Source organism: Anoplolepis gracilipes, chromosome 6 (genome assembly GCF_047496725.1).
Source record: "Anoplolepis gracilipes chromosome 6, ASM4749672v1, whole genome shotgun sequence".
NCBI classification, from domain to species: Eukaryota; Metazoa; Arthropoda; class Insecta; order Hymenoptera; family Formicidae; genus Anoplolepis; species Anoplolepis gracilipes.
Window position 1 is genome coordinate 10,896,287 of NC_132975.1, and position 18,051 is coordinate 10,914,337.

The 18,051-nt window shown below is 33.3% G+C and overlaps 3 protein-coding genes across 9 annotated transcripts in view; 2 read left to right on the top strand and 1 right to left on the bottom strand.

Annotated features, from left to right (window-relative positions):
• Positions 1-5,016, top strand: part of LOC140666465 (luciferin 4-monooxygenase) — a 100,787-nt gene extending 95,771 nt beyond the window's left edge. For all 3 annotated transcript variants that reach the window (XM_072893674.1, XM_072893673.1, XM_072893672.1), the window contains 3 exons: positions 118-412; positions 1,191-1,746; positions 2,287-5,016. In XM_072893674.1, coding sequence (XP_072749775.1) covers positions 118-412; positions 1,191-1,746; positions 2,287-2,405 — 970 coding nt within the window. In that variant the 3' untranslated portion in view covers positions 2,406-5,016. The remainder of the gene's footprint in view (positions 1-117; positions 413-1,190; positions 1,747-2,286) is intronic.
• Positions 5,017-6,211: 1,195 nt separating this feature from the next.
• Positions 6,212-14,635, top strand: LOC140666468 (calcium and integrin-binding protein 1). Of its 5 annotated transcripts, none has more exons than XM_072893678.1 (5): positions 6,212-10,375; positions 10,575-10,677; positions 11,335-11,482; positions 12,625-12,849; positions 13,291-14,635. In XM_072893678.1, exons 1-5 carry the CDS (start codon positions 10,239-10,241, stop codon positions 13,314-13,316), a joined length of 639 nt encoding a protein of 212 aa, XP_072749779.1. In that variant the 5' UTR covers positions 6,212-10,238; the 3' UTR covers positions 13,317-14,635. The 5 variants fall into 5 exon arrangements, with proteins under 5 accessions (XP_072749779.1, XP_072749784.1, XP_072749783.1 ...); XM_072893683.1 differs by having other exon boundaries at positions 6,213-10,375; positions 12,625-12,768; XM_072893682.1 differs by having other exon boundaries at positions 6,213-10,375; positions 12,625-12,749; positions 13,291-14,633.
• A 646-nt stretch (positions 14,636-15,281) lies between these two features.
• On the bottom strand, positions 15,282-17,922 carry Nopo (TRAF interacting protein no poles). Its single transcript, XM_072894274.1, has 7 exons — positions 17,344-17,922; positions 16,800-17,174; positions 16,610-16,711; positions 16,399-16,521; positions 16,048-16,297; positions 15,817-15,963; positions 15,282-15,722 (listed from the first exon to the last, which is right to left on the bottom strand). The coding sequence occupies exons 1-7, from the start codon at positions 17,454-17,456 to the stop codon at positions 15,537-15,539; spliced, it is 1,296 nt and encodes a 431-aa protein (XP_072750375.1). The 5' UTR covers positions 17,457-17,922; the 3' UTR covers positions 15,282-15,536.
• Between the last annotated feature and the right edge of the window lie 129 nt (positions 17,923-18,051).

Consider the following 18,051-nt stretch of genomic DNA (forward strand, 5'->3'; position numbering starts at 1 on the left):
ATTTATTAGCAAATTACTTTAAAGGAAAAGAGAATATAATTTTTTTTTATTTAGAAATACTAATAAGAATTTGATTTCATGATTCAAATATGACGAGTCTGTTCTTAAAAAACACAGGCAGCCCGAGTACATAAATATAAGACGACGCGATAAATTTCTGCTGCTGCTACCGTTCTTTCATGGCTACGCAATGAGCACTCTGCTGCTCTGCATATACACAGGCTGCATCGTAGTCATAATGTCGTCCTTCGAGCCGAAACTCTTCCTGGACCTGGTGCAGGAGCACAAATTCACCCATCTGCCGTTGGTGCCGCCGATCCTGACATTCCTGGCGAAGCACCCGCTGGTGGATAAGTACGACTTTCGCAGCGTGAGAGAACTCATCTGCGGAGCGGCGCCGCTTGCGAAGGACGTAAGTTTTCTTCTGTCGTCATGAAGTTTGTCGTCTCCCTGCCTGCCGATCCCCCGGCCAAGTTATCGCGGTAAGAAAAGCCATCGGGGAGCTAAGTGCCGAAGTGAGTCCTCGATGCCGCGGTGGTGAGAGGATCGAACGAAGGACCGCGAGAGAAAGTCTCGGGGAGTCGTCGCGTTTTCACTAGACACAGGCCGAGAGTATAACTTTATTGCGTTCGTTTTTGTTTAGTTGATTCGCGGAGTCGCTAAGAGGAGGAGAAAATAAAAGGTCACATTCGCGAGTTCACAATCGCATCTTTCGGAAAATGCGAAACTGATCTCTTATCGGCGAGCGGAAATAAAAACTTTGAAAGTTTCGAAAATCGTCTCCGAAATGTCCAAGCACTGTTCTTTAGTCGGATATGATTGTCTTTATTTTTCCCATAGGTGAGACAAGATCACGTCAGGATCGGGATTAAACAAGGCTCTGACAAAAAAAATACAAAGAATATATAATTTTGTGTTTTATAATTAAAAAAATAATTATACTTCTAAATACAATTTCTGTGTAGTATCAATGATAATTTTTCTTATAACAAAAATATAAAAAAATATAAATTTTTAAAGGTAAACCATAATTTTAGTAGACCTCCAAAATTATTCTACGAATTATTAACGTTAATTTCGACTTATTAATTGAGTTTGAAAATAAATCTTGATACAACCCACTTTAAAGCAACAATGAGTCCAACGTTTTAAAGTAATAATTTTTTTTCCTTTTAATTTCTTTTTCACAGATCGCAAATGCTGTCAAGGCTCGCATCGGCGTGAAATACATTCGCAACGGCTATGGTATGACAGAGTTGTCGGTAGTAAGCAATTTGAGCGCACGCGAAGATGAAGATAATTCGTCTGAAAATCCGATAACTGGAATATCCTTGCCCGGTTTTCTCAGCAAAGTGATCGATCTCGAGACACAAGAGACGTTAGATATTGGTCAGGTGGGTGAGATCTGTTACATGGGAGAGCAAGTGATGCTGGGTTACTGGAACAATTCAGAGACCACTAGGCAGACCATCGACCATGACGGATGGCTACACACCGGTGACGTCGGCTACTTCGACGACAAGGGCAGACTATGCGTGGTCGATCGTATCAAAGAGCTGATCAAGTACAAAGGCTATCAGGTCTCGCCGTCGGAGATAGAGACGGTTCTACTGTCGCATCCCTCGGTGAAGGACGCCGCGGTCACAGGAAGATCTGATGAACGCAGTGGTGAAATTCCTATGGCTTTCATAGTAAGGCAACCCGGTGCTACGATTACCGTTCAGGATATCCAGGACTTTGTCAAACGTGAGTTATCTCTCGACTAAATCTTCTTCGACATTTCTTACAAATTTATTAAGGGTTGGATATTTTCTCTGTAGTCAGAAAAGTTGTGTTATCAGAGAAGAATAAATCTAAAAGATTGCTTCAAAAAAATAGAAAAATTGTTTAAAAAAAAAGATTTAAATTACCAGAAATCTTCGATTAATTATACATAAATTTAAACACTAATAGAACAGTTAAAATGTTCGATGCACGCATGTTTAAATTTAAATGTGCGGGTGAAATACGGATCCAGCAGTGAGCTCATGATATAGTAGTAACATAAACCGTTGGGTTGCATTATTAACAGCATTATTAGTTGTTAGCGACATAGCAACGCAGCGACATTAAACGCCCTGTTGCATCATTAACAAAATTGTTAGTTATCCCTCGTCTATGTAATTTAAATATACAGCAACGTGAGAATGTGGACGTACCCTGTCTTAACATTGCATTTTAATAGCAAACGCGAGCCGAGCGACGACCTATCCATGCATTAACCGAGCAATTCAATTTATCTTTCAGAGAAACTGTCGCCGCAAAAATGGTTACGTGGCGGGGTGCAATTTATCGATGCCATACCCAAGAATCCTTCCGGCAAGATTTTACGCCGCAAACTTCGAGCGATGATCGCTAAACTGTAATAATACAGATTGCAAATTTATCGATAAATATAAATAATAAATACTAAAATAGACATTTCTTTTAAGATAAACTATTAAACTACTAACAATCGTATAAAAAATATATAGTTTATAATTTTAATATTAACAAAATCGTTTGAGAAAATTCTTTTATGTAATCTACATGCATAAATGAAGCAAGTAAATATTTTATTGCAAAGAAATGATTAAATGTGTGGATGTTTCTCTGAAATTCTCTCTATATAGCATGTTGTCACATCGAGTAATTTGTAAATGAACTGTTGACCAACTAACATGTGACATGACCACACAAATAAACACGAATATACACGGTGGCCTAGTTTCTCTCTCAAATATATATTGAAACAGCAAAGGGAGAGCGTGCTTTCACGTTATTACGCGATATCACTTTTACGCCGACCTACGGTGCTACGAAAATAAGCGAAGAAACCTGTTGCGTTACGTACATACGTCAACCAAGCGACGAACAACGCGCGCTTAGGTACTTCATCAATATCTAATTTCTTTCTTTCTTTGTAACGATACAGTAGAGCTTCTTATCGATCTTCATGTGTTTCTCATTGTTTTTATAATAAGTCGGAAAATATTTACAACAAAGTTAAACTCTCTGAGTGAACGACAGGAGCTATAATGAGTCACGATGGTCGATCCAAATCTTGAAATCTTTCACGAGACATTAAATTATCTGAAGCATCAATCTTCCATTATTTTCTCTCTATATTAAAAGCTCTATTTTATAGCAAAGACTTCGTCGTAGCAATCGTTTCATGTAGTATAATACAAAGACTAAATCTTTAATTTCAGACAGATTCAAATGAGATACAACATATACAACACGTTGTGAGTTTTAACTCGAATGCTATGTGTATGAAGATGTGTGAAGATTCTAATTCTTCATAGAACTTTTTTAGCAGGAGTATATTGATTACGAAAAAAAAAAAATTATCCGTTGGTTGTTCGTCGTTCTATTCTAAAGGCAAACGATAATTGGTCGTAATGGCTGCGTCACTTAACGGAATAGTTAACTGTTAACGGAAAAGTGCCACATGAATTGCCGACAGTTTCAACGAATCAACGGGATTATCGGTATCCGGTATTGGAGAAATTTAAATTTCACGCCGCGTACTCCCTCGAATATGGTCCCGATACAGGATCGTCATGCACGAAGATATATACATATACGCACATATAAACGCGAGTGTGTATACATATGTACATGTGTGTAAGCATCGATAGTTATGTGTACGTGTTCATGCCTTGCGTTCCTGTTCATTTAATTACGACGATTGGCCTGACAAATCTAATTGACGTGCATCAATTATTTGAGCCGCGTTCGAAGGCCGTTTAATTCCCTATCCTCTCTTCGACGAGAATCCTGGGTTTCGCAGTAATTTCATTTTTCAGGGACTCTCTCTTCGCGAAATTTCGTTTGTCGTTTTGTCGTCGAGTCAGTAGCAGTCGACATCCAATCGACAGATTTAGAGACAATTCTCTGTGACATATAAACATTCTTCTAGAATTTTATATAATCATGTGTTTTTATTGTCAAATAATTAATAATTTAAAAATAAATATAAGAAACGTATAACATTGAAAATAATCATATCAACATACAACCAAGTAAATTGCAATTTTCTTTATGTTGTTGACTGTCTCTACAATCAATGTATACATATGTACGATAATGTATATTTATGTTTACTGCACTTTGCAATTTGAAATACCTGTGTATTTCCGTATCATTGCAAACGATAATCTATAATCACGTGTTTACCGCACTCGATCATGTGCCTAATTATATGAAACCGACTTGTGCATGGTGTATGATACTAATACAGTAAATTACTTGTGCGCGTGTCGTTATTGGAATCATCATGAGGGTTCAATTACTGAAATCTGCATATTTAGACGAGGAGGAATTTACCAAGGGTTGAGGGCAACTATAAATTATCGATGATGGTATATATTTTTAAAAATGCCAGTCGCATGATTAACGCTGAGAATTATTGTTTTGTTTAACCGATCAATTTTTGAAAATTAAATTTCTCGATTAATTTCACCAGAGACTTCCAGACGGGATATAAATTTATAAATTTGACTAATTCTTACTTTTCATTGTTAAGGATGATTATTATGTCTCATTATAAAACATAGTAAAATTATCTATTTTAGAGGGAAAAAATGATGCCGTATTATGACCGAATTTATCGCAATATAAACAAAATATTACATCGCAATGCGTACTAAGCGCGATGACAAAATCCCCTACACGCGAGTATGCACATATATGAAATACTTGGATGTACTCAGGAAATGAGATCTGAGTCTATTCGCGCGCAATCAGATATAGGAATTCGCACATATGCCTCGCGAATATTCAGATATTCACAATAGCCCGGATTCGCGCCGCACACGCTTGACATGTTATTCGCAACGTTAATCAGTCCAAACGATTATATTCCTCATAGAGGTTTCATCGGTATTTAACCGGTATCATACTTTTAGGTACATCTCGAAAGCTATGACGATTGTCACTCCGCCAAACGTTGTCGAAGAATTATAACTAACATAATAAAAATATAATTTCAAAGCAAGGATTTTTTTCAAAATAAAAGATATTTTTCCTTAAATCTACAATAATAAAAAAATTTGTAATCATAAATTTGAATAATCAATTAATAAGGTGCATATTAATATAACTTTTTTTTCTTTTTTCTTTATTCAATAGAAAATTGTAATTTAGCATTTTATGACGAAGAAAAAATTATCCGATGTCATTAATAATTCATTAATTGTCAAGGGCGTTTGTTACAAAGTATGCATCGACAAGTATGGTAGGAGTCCTCTTCCTCGAGGAATGCATTTGTGCATCGGTCGAATCCGGGGTACACCGGGCTGCTTATACCGAAGCGCAGTTGAAAGGGCACAAAACGACGCAGTTGGCCGCAACAACGATAGATAGCGAGATTTGGGCATAACGCGTGGCACAATACGCGCTCGTGCCGGGCCTTCAGAAAATGAGATACGATAGGAGGGTGGTTGCGAAGGGGTTGAGGAAGGTGAGGCGCGAACAGAGAAAGAGAAAGAGAGAAAGAGAGAGAGAGAGAGAGAGCGGAGAGAGGAGAGAGGAAGAGGAGACTGGGAGAGGGGCCTATCACTCGGCTGAATCCAATACAATGCGAACTATTGTACCCACGTTCGCCATCCACTCCAATTCCTGGCGTAGAGATATGCAGCCGGCTTGGAGGTTGCACTTTGCGCGGGGGTGTACAACTATATAGAGAAAGGTAAGTGCACAAGACTCGAAACTAGAGAAACAGATAGAGAAAATAAAAGAGAAAGAGAAAAGGAGAAATTTATTCAGTTCAACGTAGTAATTTCCCAAAGAACTAAAGCGTGTTACAAAAATTAGAGTAATGCAGAAAATAAAGCAACGAGGAAATTACGACGATTAACTCTCAGATTATAAATACATGTATGTAAAATTGCAAAATAAATAAAACAGTAATACAATCTTTATTAAAAATATGTTTGTAACATGTCACTACACTGTAGTAACTAATATTATAAATTAACAACAGACAATTTTTATATTTTAGATTGTCATAAATATAAAAATATAATTACTAACTGTGTGAAAAAAACTGTGCTTTTTAATATTGTATTTTAACAAAGTTGAATACGACGATAAATATATGTTAATATAATTACTTTAATAATATAATAAGCAACAATTAAAACAAAAGAGACTAAAATAAGGAAACCAAACAAATATTAAAATACAGATAGAGAATAAACAAGAATGAAAAAGAAATAAAAATAAAAGTACAAGCGTGTGTAAGAAGTAGAGAAACAAGAAACAACTTGGAAGTTAAAAAGAAAAAAAAAAGACAGCGAGGTCAAAGAGTATGAGGGTAATGAAAAGTGAAGAACAAGCAAGCGCTGGAAAGAGAAATCTCAAGGAGGAATGAAAAAACGAGTATGACGAATATACAGCAAAATAGAGAGAGAATCTCGCGAGAGAAGGACTAAAATAGAAGGACTGGTGTAAGAAGGAAAAAGTATTAATTTTCTTTTTTTATTTTTCACTCTCTCTCTTTCTCTCTCTCTCTCTCTCTCTCTCTTTCTCTCCCTTGCTTTATCTCAGCTATTCTCTATAATTTAAAGTAATTTCACACTGTGGTATACGAGTAACCGCACGTTAGTACTCACAGCTCTGTCCGTCCTGTGCGGCCATTACTACTCGCCCTTGAGTAGCGCGTATGGCAGTGCGGTCACGTTCCCGGGGAAATCATGCCGCTGCCGAAAATGAATTGTTATTACAACGACGATGTAGTGTCAAGTGCAACCCGGGGATGGGATGGCGAGGCAATCTACGGCTCGCCACCCGACCCTGGGTGTCTATTTCCGCGTGATGCATAGACTGCGCTCCGGGATTTACGCGTTCGCAGTGATGCCGACATAAAATTGCTGCGGCGAAAAGAAAACGTTATATGATCACGAGGATTACGAGCGGTTCCATTGATGAAGTGAGTGTGCGGAAAATTGAGTCTTTTTCGAATCAGCATAATAATGAAGAGCGTCGATCGTAGTTCAACAGGATTCGATCTTTGTATGGAGAAAGAGGGCGAAGAAGAGGGAGAAATCGATATTTCACGGTTAACGAGGGTTCATTTGACCGTCACTGCTTATTATAATGAACGAGCCCGTATATCTGACCATCGGTCATGCCAATGATAGAGAGGGAAGATCGGCTGATACCGGAAGGGCCACCGAGTTAGAGCAGAAACCAAAGAGGGGGTGGATAGCGCGCGGAGAGAGAGAGAGAGAGAGAGAGAGAGAGAGAGAGAGAGAGAGAGAGAGAGAGAGAGAGAGAGAGAGAGGGGAGACAGGCGTTTACGTGCGGCAGACATCCGATGATGCATAGTTGCTGTTGACATGCTGGAACGTCAAGCTCACATGACCTCTCGAGCGCAGCTATTATCCGCAAAGCGACTGGTCCCCTCTTCCTCCCAACCACTGCCTCTTCTCTCTCGTATTGCTGCCCGTTACCCTGTCCGCCGAATTGGGACAATAACCGCTTCGCAAAGTCCTGTAATAATTATTGGCCGGTTTTCGCGAGTCCCACTCCCTCCCCTCCATCCTTGTTATAGCGCGTTTTACCCCTCGTTAATTGCGCAATAATGCCACTACCGGCGCGTCTCTTCGCCGTTGTTTCCCCGTTTCCGTCTCGCCCGAGAGATAAAGAGAGAAAAAGAGGATTAGAGAGAGACAGAGAGAGAGAGAGAGAGAGAGAGAGAGAGAGAGAGAGAGAGAGAGAGAGAGAGAAATCTGTCGACACAGAAGGGACTCGAGTTTGTAAAACGCAATTTTGCAACACGCTGTATTTCCGCAGCCGGTTGTCCCACTGAATGTTTTCGGTTACAATCGGACTTTATTTACGCGCGTTTCACGTTTAGATTGATAATGTTGCTCTCGAACACACGCAGCTGATTGGAACACACTAGATCGTGCAAGCGAATGTTATCTGGTTGGATGAAGATTTGTTGTTTTAATGTATGTATTAGATTGTTGTATGCATTTGAACATATGTATTAGATCCTTACAATAAAATGTCCTTACTTTTTTGTTCGACAATCTTGACAATTTTATAAGAAATTAAGTGAGTTTAATAGAAATCGTTTATTATATTTCATACATTTATAAAAAATTATCTTTTCTAATTTTGCAAACAAAAATATTTAAGTAATAATCGATCATGATATGTAACAATTCAAAATTAAGATTTTGTGTAATTATCTCCTTTTTCTCGATCTTCATTAAAAAAATATAAAATTATAACGAACAGGAAATATTTGACACATTTTTGCTTCGCATATTCTGCTATTATAAGACTTTTACAAAAAGTTTACTTGTCAAGTGATGTCTAATAAAAATCGCAAGATATATGATGGAGCGAATATGCATTAGAGGGCGACAAAAGGTGACGCGACATGACATGACGCAATGTCCGATTACGTATGCAGCGACGCGACACGTGCGTGAATGCGTTCCAGCATGAATACGTCAACCGACTGCGTAACTTTCGCAGCGAAATCCGCGCAGTCGAACACGGATTGTGCTCGACGCGAGGGAGGAATCGTCGACTTGGTGCAGATCGCATTAACGCGACGTACATTCACGGTATCTATAACGAATGAGCAGGCTAATTGTTTTACAGCGCGTTGGAGGAGGAAGGGCGAATATGACGCAATCACTCTCCTCTCGATATTCGACTCGTACTTGGTGCAATATTGCAATCAGTGTATCACTATACACCGGAAATCGCGCCGTGAAATGTCATCGGTTAATCGTCAATCGCTTGAATAAAATTAATGTAGGCGTAATATTGTTTTACAGTTGAATAAAATAATGGCGCAATTAATAATATTTTGAAGAACTTCCTGCGAAGAATAATTGAGCAATTTTTCAAAACGATGAGTTTTATTTATAATTTTGTTTATATATTTTATAATATATTTATATTTTGCCAATAATATTATACATGAGTTAGGCTAAAGCCAAAACGCAATTTCTATTTTATTAATGTGAGAAATAAACGTGGGTACTGCAAATATGATCTGGATCATTCCAGACTGCGAGATAGACACCTAACGCAATTCGATTAACAGCGAAATCATTTCATATTCTTCGGCGATATTAATCAAGTTCCGAAATAACAAGCGTGATTTCACGGATCGCGGAGAAATTGCAATTTTGCGTTATGCACAGCTTCCATATCTATTTATCTATCTACGCAACGAATGTCTTCGCTCGCTCGACGAGCGCGCAAATCGTGCGATTTCTACGCGTTTTCTAATCAACGATCGCGCTCACCATCGGCACTGACGATCTAATTAAAGCTCGTATGCAAAATTCCGCACGTTCCATGTGTAATCGGTTTAAGCGTTTGCACGCGGCATGGCGCCGCTTAATTCTAAGCGATCTCTCTCCTGCAAGTACACACGCGGGCGTACCTCTTACATATATGTATAGAGCCCAAATGTAAAGCACCCAAACTTGCATCCAAGCTTGAATAATTTGTTTATATTATTGTTTAAATTATATATTTTATAGAAAAATTGTTACATATTACATATATGCAATTTACAAGTTATTCAGGTAACCTGTTTTAATTGCCTCATCCTATACATACATACATACATATGTACATGTCTACGCGCTAACGCGCGCTTATGTATGCGCATCGTGAATATGCATTTGTCTCAAGATGTGGTAATGAACCCAGAACACACGGACGGCTGGTTAAACGACTAATTAAAACGCCGTCGCGAAATTGATCGCCCGCAGATTATTATTTTAGCGACCAATGAGTAGGAATAATATACTCGTGCATAAATCGCGTTTACAAATGACGAGTATGTCCTGTTATATAGTTTGAAATATTTCTTGGCTGATTTATAAACGATTTTTTCGTGAAGAATTTAATAAAAAAGATTATTTAAGCAATTTAGGCGCATTGACTACTAATGTGTGTCATGTGGCTAAATTATTTTATTAAATTTAGTTTTAGATTTTTATTCATATAAGCAGTATTTATCAATCAGTTGTAAAATTCTATCAATATAAATATATATTTAGATTGTAACAAAAAAAATTATATTACAATATAATCATGAACACTATCGTCGTTGAGCAGTTAAGTGTACCTACGCAAAATTGACAGTATCGATATCAGCTTTTTTTAATGCATATGGCAAAGTGATAACGTGCGTTATCGTTAATGCGATAACAGTCAGTCAGATCAGTCAGATGCTATTTCGTGTGTCGACGTATGAAATTGAAACTATATCTATGGGTAATTCAAGTTCCAATGAAAATACTATCTCAGAAGACGTCCTCGGTGAATATGTCGAACTGACATACTTGAGCAAGAATGAAGTTTGTCAGTGAGTGAAAGAATTTAATTTTGTATAAGTCTCTAAAATATACATATGTCAATGAACAATTTGGAGAATATAAAAAGTAACGCACATCAAGTATCGAAAGTATCATTAATTTTTTGCGTCAAACGTTCCTTTTATACACACATCTGTCACATTTGAAATTTTATTTTAATTTAATTAATAATTAATTTACAATTTCTAGGATTTATAAACTTTTAGATAATTTTGAACCAGGCATTCTTAAAAGAAATCTTCATTATCGCTTTCCTTTGGAACAGATCGACAAGATTCTCCCACAGATTCGCGTAAGTTCTGAATTTCATATTATTTAATATAAAACATATCCTTTCTACGCATGCAAACATTGTAAAACTAGAACAATAAATTATGCTGAAAACTTTTAGAAAGAATAATGTTTAAAGCAATAGCGAAAAGAGTTTCGATATTGGATTATCACACTATGCAAGAGTGAATTTCCGTTCTCTAAACATTGTGTATATCGCGCAGCAATAAATCCTTCTTAAGCGTTAGCATTTTTTCCTGTGAGTTAGAAATTTACACAAGGTGATGATTAACTGCGACACGACGCGAGCAAAACAAACTGTTGTTTAAATATTATATAGTAGTCTTTACCGGATCGCCAACTTTTAATTATAGTACATTAAAAAATTAAATTTCTTATTAAACTATATACTTATTCAAAATTTCGTTAAAATTATTATTTTAATATACTGTAGTAGAATTTTATTTAATTTGAAACTTACTTTTCAAAAACTCTGGAGCATCGTTTACCTGTTGCAATGCGTTTCTCGAAGTAAATGAAAAAGAGCATTTGCATGCGTGTATAAATCGAATTTTTACATGATAAAGAAAAATGTGATTCAAATATTTTTATTTATTTATGCAGTCCGTTTAATCTAGACAGGAGATAATAAAATACAGAATACGTGATATATTTTCAGTACAATCCGTTCCGTAACGCGATATACCGGGTATTCTCTTCAAAACAGGACGAACATTTGAGCTTTGAGGACATTCTCGACTTGTGCTCGGCCTTCTCCGCGAATTGTCCCCCGGGCGTTCGAGCTACATGGGCTTTTGCAATTTTCGGTAAGCTCGCAGAGATGCAATTTAATCTACAGCCACAGACTTTTGTGTGCTCGGAATTCTAACTTTTGTTCCAACAAATATTTGCAGTCCACTGTCCTACACGCTCATTAAACATATTCACGGACAATGCATCGGCCACTAAAAATATAATTACAAAACTCTATCGTTTTCTAAAAACAAGTCTTGATATTATAATATAATAGTTTTCGAAATATGTACGCGCAAATCTCGTCAAATGCACGGAACAAGAAAAGCATGACAGATCAACGTTTATAAATTAAAGACTCGATACGTTTTGTATAAAAAAAAATTGTCTATTTCAAATTATATATATCAACTTAATAATTTATTAAATATAGTTTACATATATACATATAAATGTTGTATAGAGTCGAAATATTAATACAAATTACAAAAATCGTCGAGCATTTGCATAAGCAGTCAACGATTCGCAGCTGATTTCGTTAATCAAAATCGTTTAATTTCATGTGTCAATTACTGTGGAGATAGAGTTTCACTCTCGTAGCAATCTATCGATATGGTTGCGATTCTATTCAGATAAATTAAAAAATGATATTATGTGGTATAGAACTAAGATAAGTATTATTTCTAATATCTAATATATATCATTTCATACTATTCTTATATTTGAGTTTGAAAAATATATTTTCTAACTTTATTGTTATTTAAATTTCTAATTTATCTCCTCTGTGTTTAGGAAATATCACTTATTTTAATATTGTATATGTAACACGCGGGAAATGAATCGTATCATAATATAATATTAATCACGTATTTATAAAATTCCGCGAGTAAGAATTATTCTATTTATATTAAAATAAATAAATAATCTGACTCATTATATTCGGTAATTAATATATTAATATAAAGATATTACGCGAATTTATTTAAAAAATCTAAATTAATATATGAAAAAATACTATGTGATAATATAATAAATATTTTTCATTATACAAAATTGCAAAAGATTTGTCTCGTTATTTTGTATCTCTCTAGCTTTATCTTATATGACATCTTATATCAAATCATTTACCCGTCGACATTGTCACATGCACGCAATTCACCGTTTCAAATAACATGAACGCAAACAATGACCATCATCTGATTATCTTTATTTCTAGATTTTGATAGCAACAATCAAGTTTCTCTCAACGATCTGATCGAGGTGGTCCAGAGGCTAGCAGGCTCAGATGAGCACGGACAAGTCAGAATCGATCGGCAACGTGCGGAGAACGTAGCGCGAATGGTCGGTGTGCATTCCTGCTGTGCGTTTCTCGACAAAGGACGGAATCGGGAAGCGATTAATCCTTTTGCCGAAACCTGCTTTCTGTTGCAACAAATTTCCGGTGGCGGTTGTTGATTTCGCGGCAGAAAGTAGGTGAATTGAAAGGAACTACCTTCTGTAAAGTGAAATTAATTCTACGAAATTCTATACTCCTACAATCTTTAAAACCGGAAATTATTTTTAAAATTATTAATTTCTTCTTTCTCTTTTTTAACAAAAAAGATAAACTTATTTTTATATTCTTTTGTTGAAAATCAAATATGTTTATTTTTTATATGTTAATTTTTCTCCTCTTCGAAAGATGATATAAATTTCTCTTAATAAGAAGAAATAGAAGGGAAAAGAATTAATTCTTGATAAAACTTATTTTCCTTCTCTTTTTATTTTATTGGAAGAATTCCTATCAATTCCTTTTAATTGATCTATCTTTTTTGCAGAATTATAATGCAACTACGACTATAGCAATTTGCAATTTATTTAATAGCACTTATTGTTCTTTCAGATTATACGAGAAATGGACCTCTCTGACACAGGTAGCATTACACCACAAGAATTTGTACATGCGCTCTCAAGAATGCCAGATTTCGCACACACGTTTCAATTCAAAATTTAATAAAATTTTTCATTTCCAACTTTTTCCTAGACAATATTTCAGTGCTTTTGTGCAATAAAAATGTTCGCACACAAGTATACTATATTTACTTGAATTTTATATTAGAATTTTATTTCGAAAATTGTTACTTTACATCGTAAATATTATTATTTTACAAAAAAAGTCTTTAATTTTTATTTATGATTTAATTTAATTTAAATTTTTATTATGTTTTACAATTATATTATATTTTATTAATTTTTGTATTATATCGCGTAAAGGACTCATCCAACAATTTATGCATAATTTATTTCTACTCAAATCAATTACTATTAATTTATCACGTTTGACAAAAATGTTGATTTTATAAATTTTTTTATATTATTTTATATTGTAACTTTTGTCATATTTTATTAATCTCTCTTATTTCTCGGTTCTAAGAAAAGCGAAGCAACACGAATAACACTGTAAATCATCGCGAAAGTGAAAGCTCGAGAAAATACAGCGTCGATCTTTCTCCAGTATATGAAACAGGATGGACTGTACTTTATACTTAATATAATACTGTGAGGGTTGAAAAATATGACACAATCTTACCTGAATGGCGTTAATATCTAGAGATCAAAGCATCAAAGAGAACAAAGCCAAAAAGATTGCAATATTCACACAGTGTATAAAGTGCGTAAGAAAAAGTGCGTATTTACGTAATTACACTCGTACGATCAAGGTTTATCGCGATTCGACACTCGCACGTTACTTTGCACGGCACTCCCGAAGATTTATTCCACTCGCGACGTATTCGACGAGAATAAATCAACACGAAACGCGAATGATCCTTATTGATTACTTTGCACGGTATATCCGTTACGTACGACACGAATTTCGATTTTCAAATGAAAATGCGGCGACAACTTTATTACTTCAAACATTTATTCCTATATATATATATATATATATACTAATTGAAAAAAATGATTAATTATAATTGAGAAAACCAATTGCCGCGGCCTTCTAGATTAGATATAGACATAGTATGTAAAGATAGACCTAAAATAGTTTTTGTATTCTCTGTATTATATATTATATATTCTACGCTATATATTAGATCGAGGTTGAGCGCGAACAAGGCGGTATCTTATTTTTTTACTAATAAAGAGAGCATATGAGAATAACGAAATTGTCTCTCTTTTCTTTAGAATATGTTAATAATTAATAGTCTATCTTTACGTTTATAAAAAACTCATAGAGTAGTATATAGATTATAGAGATGATAGGAACTATATTTATTTAATTATTTAATAATTTATTTATTTAATTATTTATCTAATTTACCAAAATAATTTCAATTAGATTTACTAAAAAATGTCTATACTAAAAAAATATTAGAATAAATTTATTATAAAAGTATATATATATACATAATAGCGCTAAAGTAGAAAAAAACAAGAATTTCTTTTTGAAAAAAGTCTGACAATTATGCTGTTAAAATAAAAAATCGAACATTATGCAATATTAAATATATTAGATATTTCACCATACTTAAAAATATACATTTCTTTTGTTCATAATATTGAATTTATTAGTGCATTATTATTAGTGTATCATCACTACTGATAAGAATTAAAAGCAGCAAAACAAATTATAAAGTTATCAAAATTAGAGTATGATAATACATATTTATATTTTGCAAATAAAACAATAAAACTATTTATATTTTGTTAATAATAATAAAATAATAATCATTTATGCAAATTATATCAAAAGAAAAATGTGTATTCTATTTCTTCAAAAATATCATATTTCTAATTTAAATATACATTAATTAATAAAACATTGATTAATTAGAAATGATTAATATTAATAATTAATAATATCACAAATTTCTGATTTTATATTGTGCTTATATAATGTAATTTTTATTTAATACAAAAAAAAATTTATTTTATAAAATTCAATTTCATATAAAAATACAATGTTATTTAGTTAAAAATTGTATATCAAAGATATTACAAAATACGATTTTATTTTGCCATTTTTTTCTTAAACAATTATTTGCAGTATCTAATTATAAGTGTTGTCAAAAGACTTAGTCTCCGTCTTTAAGCTTTTTATAATTTATATTATTTTTATAATTTAGGCATCACATATTAGATCAACTATATTATGTTACTAGCTAGTACATCAATGAGTTTCTGATTGTTACCAACATCAAGTTTCGATCTCTTTGTCTTCCCTTCTTCTCTGATTTTTTTTATATATGAACTAGGAATTGGACTAGGAAATTTATCATACTTGGCATGTCCCCCAAAACCATCAAAAGTACCACGACCACTGATAGATTTCTGAAATATATATAAAAAGAATTATGAGTATACAAATGCAATCATGTATAAAAATAGACATAACTATGTTAAATACAAATAAAAAACAATTTACTTGAGTTGATGCATTAAACTTCGATTTTTTCGCAAGTATAGAAGGTACTTTTAAATTGCTATTAGAATTGCTCCTTTTAATACCTTGACTCTTCATCGAAAAAAAACCTTGTGATTGTACGTGTTGTGGAGCAATTTTAACATTATCCTGTAACAAGTATTAATTCCAAAAATCATAATAGTTATAGTATAATTGACGAAATGCATTAATATAATTAAACAAGTTACTTACCGATTCTATAATAATGCAACTATCACTCTTTTCAATATTTGGAGTAACATCAAGCATCACTAGACTTTCATTCGTAATGTCATTAGATTTCGGTTCGGAATTAGAGTCCTTATGTACTTTCAAAGTGTCTTGCTTCTCTGCAGATATTTTATTACAGGCACATTTAAAGGCATTTGCCTGCATATCAAGAAGCTGACTTTGAAGAGTTATCTTTTCACTTTCACAGATAAGCAATTGTTTGTCCAATTCTCTAGAAATAATAACAATATAATGATAGTGATATAATGAAGACAAAATAATCTAGAAAAGAAATTAGAAAGATGATTATTCAGTTTAAAAAATGTTATGTACTTTCGTTTAACATGTTCCTCTGACAAAGATTTGCACGTTGCAGTAACTCGCATTAATTGCAGTTGTAAACTTTTAACTTTATCTCTTAATTCTCTCCTTTTTTGCATATCAGTCTTCATATGTCTGTAAAATATATTAATTAAATTATATGTATATTACTTACATCTATATCAAATATATATATATATATATGTGTGTAAACATAAAATACTTTTTCATTGCTGCTATGTATATCTTAAGTTTGTCAATGTCAGAAGTCATTGCCATTATATCATCCACTTCATCTACAGAAGCATCTAGCAAAATCTGCAAGCTATAAAATTCATTTTCAATGACAAAATTTAATATAATTTACAAATGACATCTATTTCTAAAATTTATAATAAAATAAAAGAACATACTTTTTTAAACTTTCAATATCTTTCTTCAACTGTTCTATCTCTTTCTTATAAGCATCTGTATCTTGACATTGTCGTTTATAAAACTTGATTTGCTCCTTCAACGCATGAATGGCACTATTTTTGCCATTTATTTCACTCTCAATCTGTTTAACTTCTCGTCTTAAACCAACTGTTTGTGTCTCTAACTTTTCCTTGGTTTCCGTAAGATTATTGATATTTTGGTCCTTTAACTGCAGTTGAAAAGTCATATTATCAATTTTACTCTGTAAAGATGTGGGATCTTCTAGGATACTATCACTATTTGAGAAATTAAAATATATCCTGTGTATCTTGCTCTCAGTTGTTCTTTCTCGGCATTGTGGACAAGTCTTTGATCTATAAGAAAGCAATTCTTAATAAAACTTTCTATTTATGCATAAATCCTTTAAATATATAAATAATACACGTACATTTTTAACAGTAAAATAAATATAATTTCGTTAAATAATAAGCAAAAAGAATCAAATAGTATAAATAGATGGATTTTTAGTGATTAAAAAATTACCTTTCAAGCCATTGTATCAAACATCCGTAATGAAAAATATGTCTACATGGCGTGTGAAAAACGTCATCAGATGGTACTAGTAATTCACTACAAATCACACACACTATATTCATTTTGTCCGATTATAACAATCAAAAACTTCTCGGTGAAAAAATTCTGAATATAAAAATTTGTGTCGAAATAAATAGGTACAAAATGACAACGGTAAAGCTCTGAGTATATTTTGATTTTTGATTTGTTGTTATGAGTGTTATGTTATTGTGAAGTTTTGGTCCGCGCTATTATAAACTAAAGAAAACGTTAAAATTATAAAATTATGTAAATTCGAAAAGAGGTTGTAACTTGTGACAATGGGCTATGACCGGCGAACAACGTAAAATATGCGCCAAAAACATTACAACTTATGCCATCTGTACTGTTAAATGTCATCTAAACTTTCCCGAATATGGTAATATATCGACGAAATACTGTTAACGATTCTCGGTCGATACATCTTATAATCTTTGATGAATTCATATGATGATTGTCCTAATTAAAAAAAAATTTCTTTTATATACATATATTTCATAACGCATAGACTTATATATATATATATATTATTAATAATAATAATAATAATTAAAATTAATATAATTTTAAATTATTTTTCATTAATTATTTTTAAAATAATAATTTTAATATCATTAATTTTAATGATATATTGTTTCT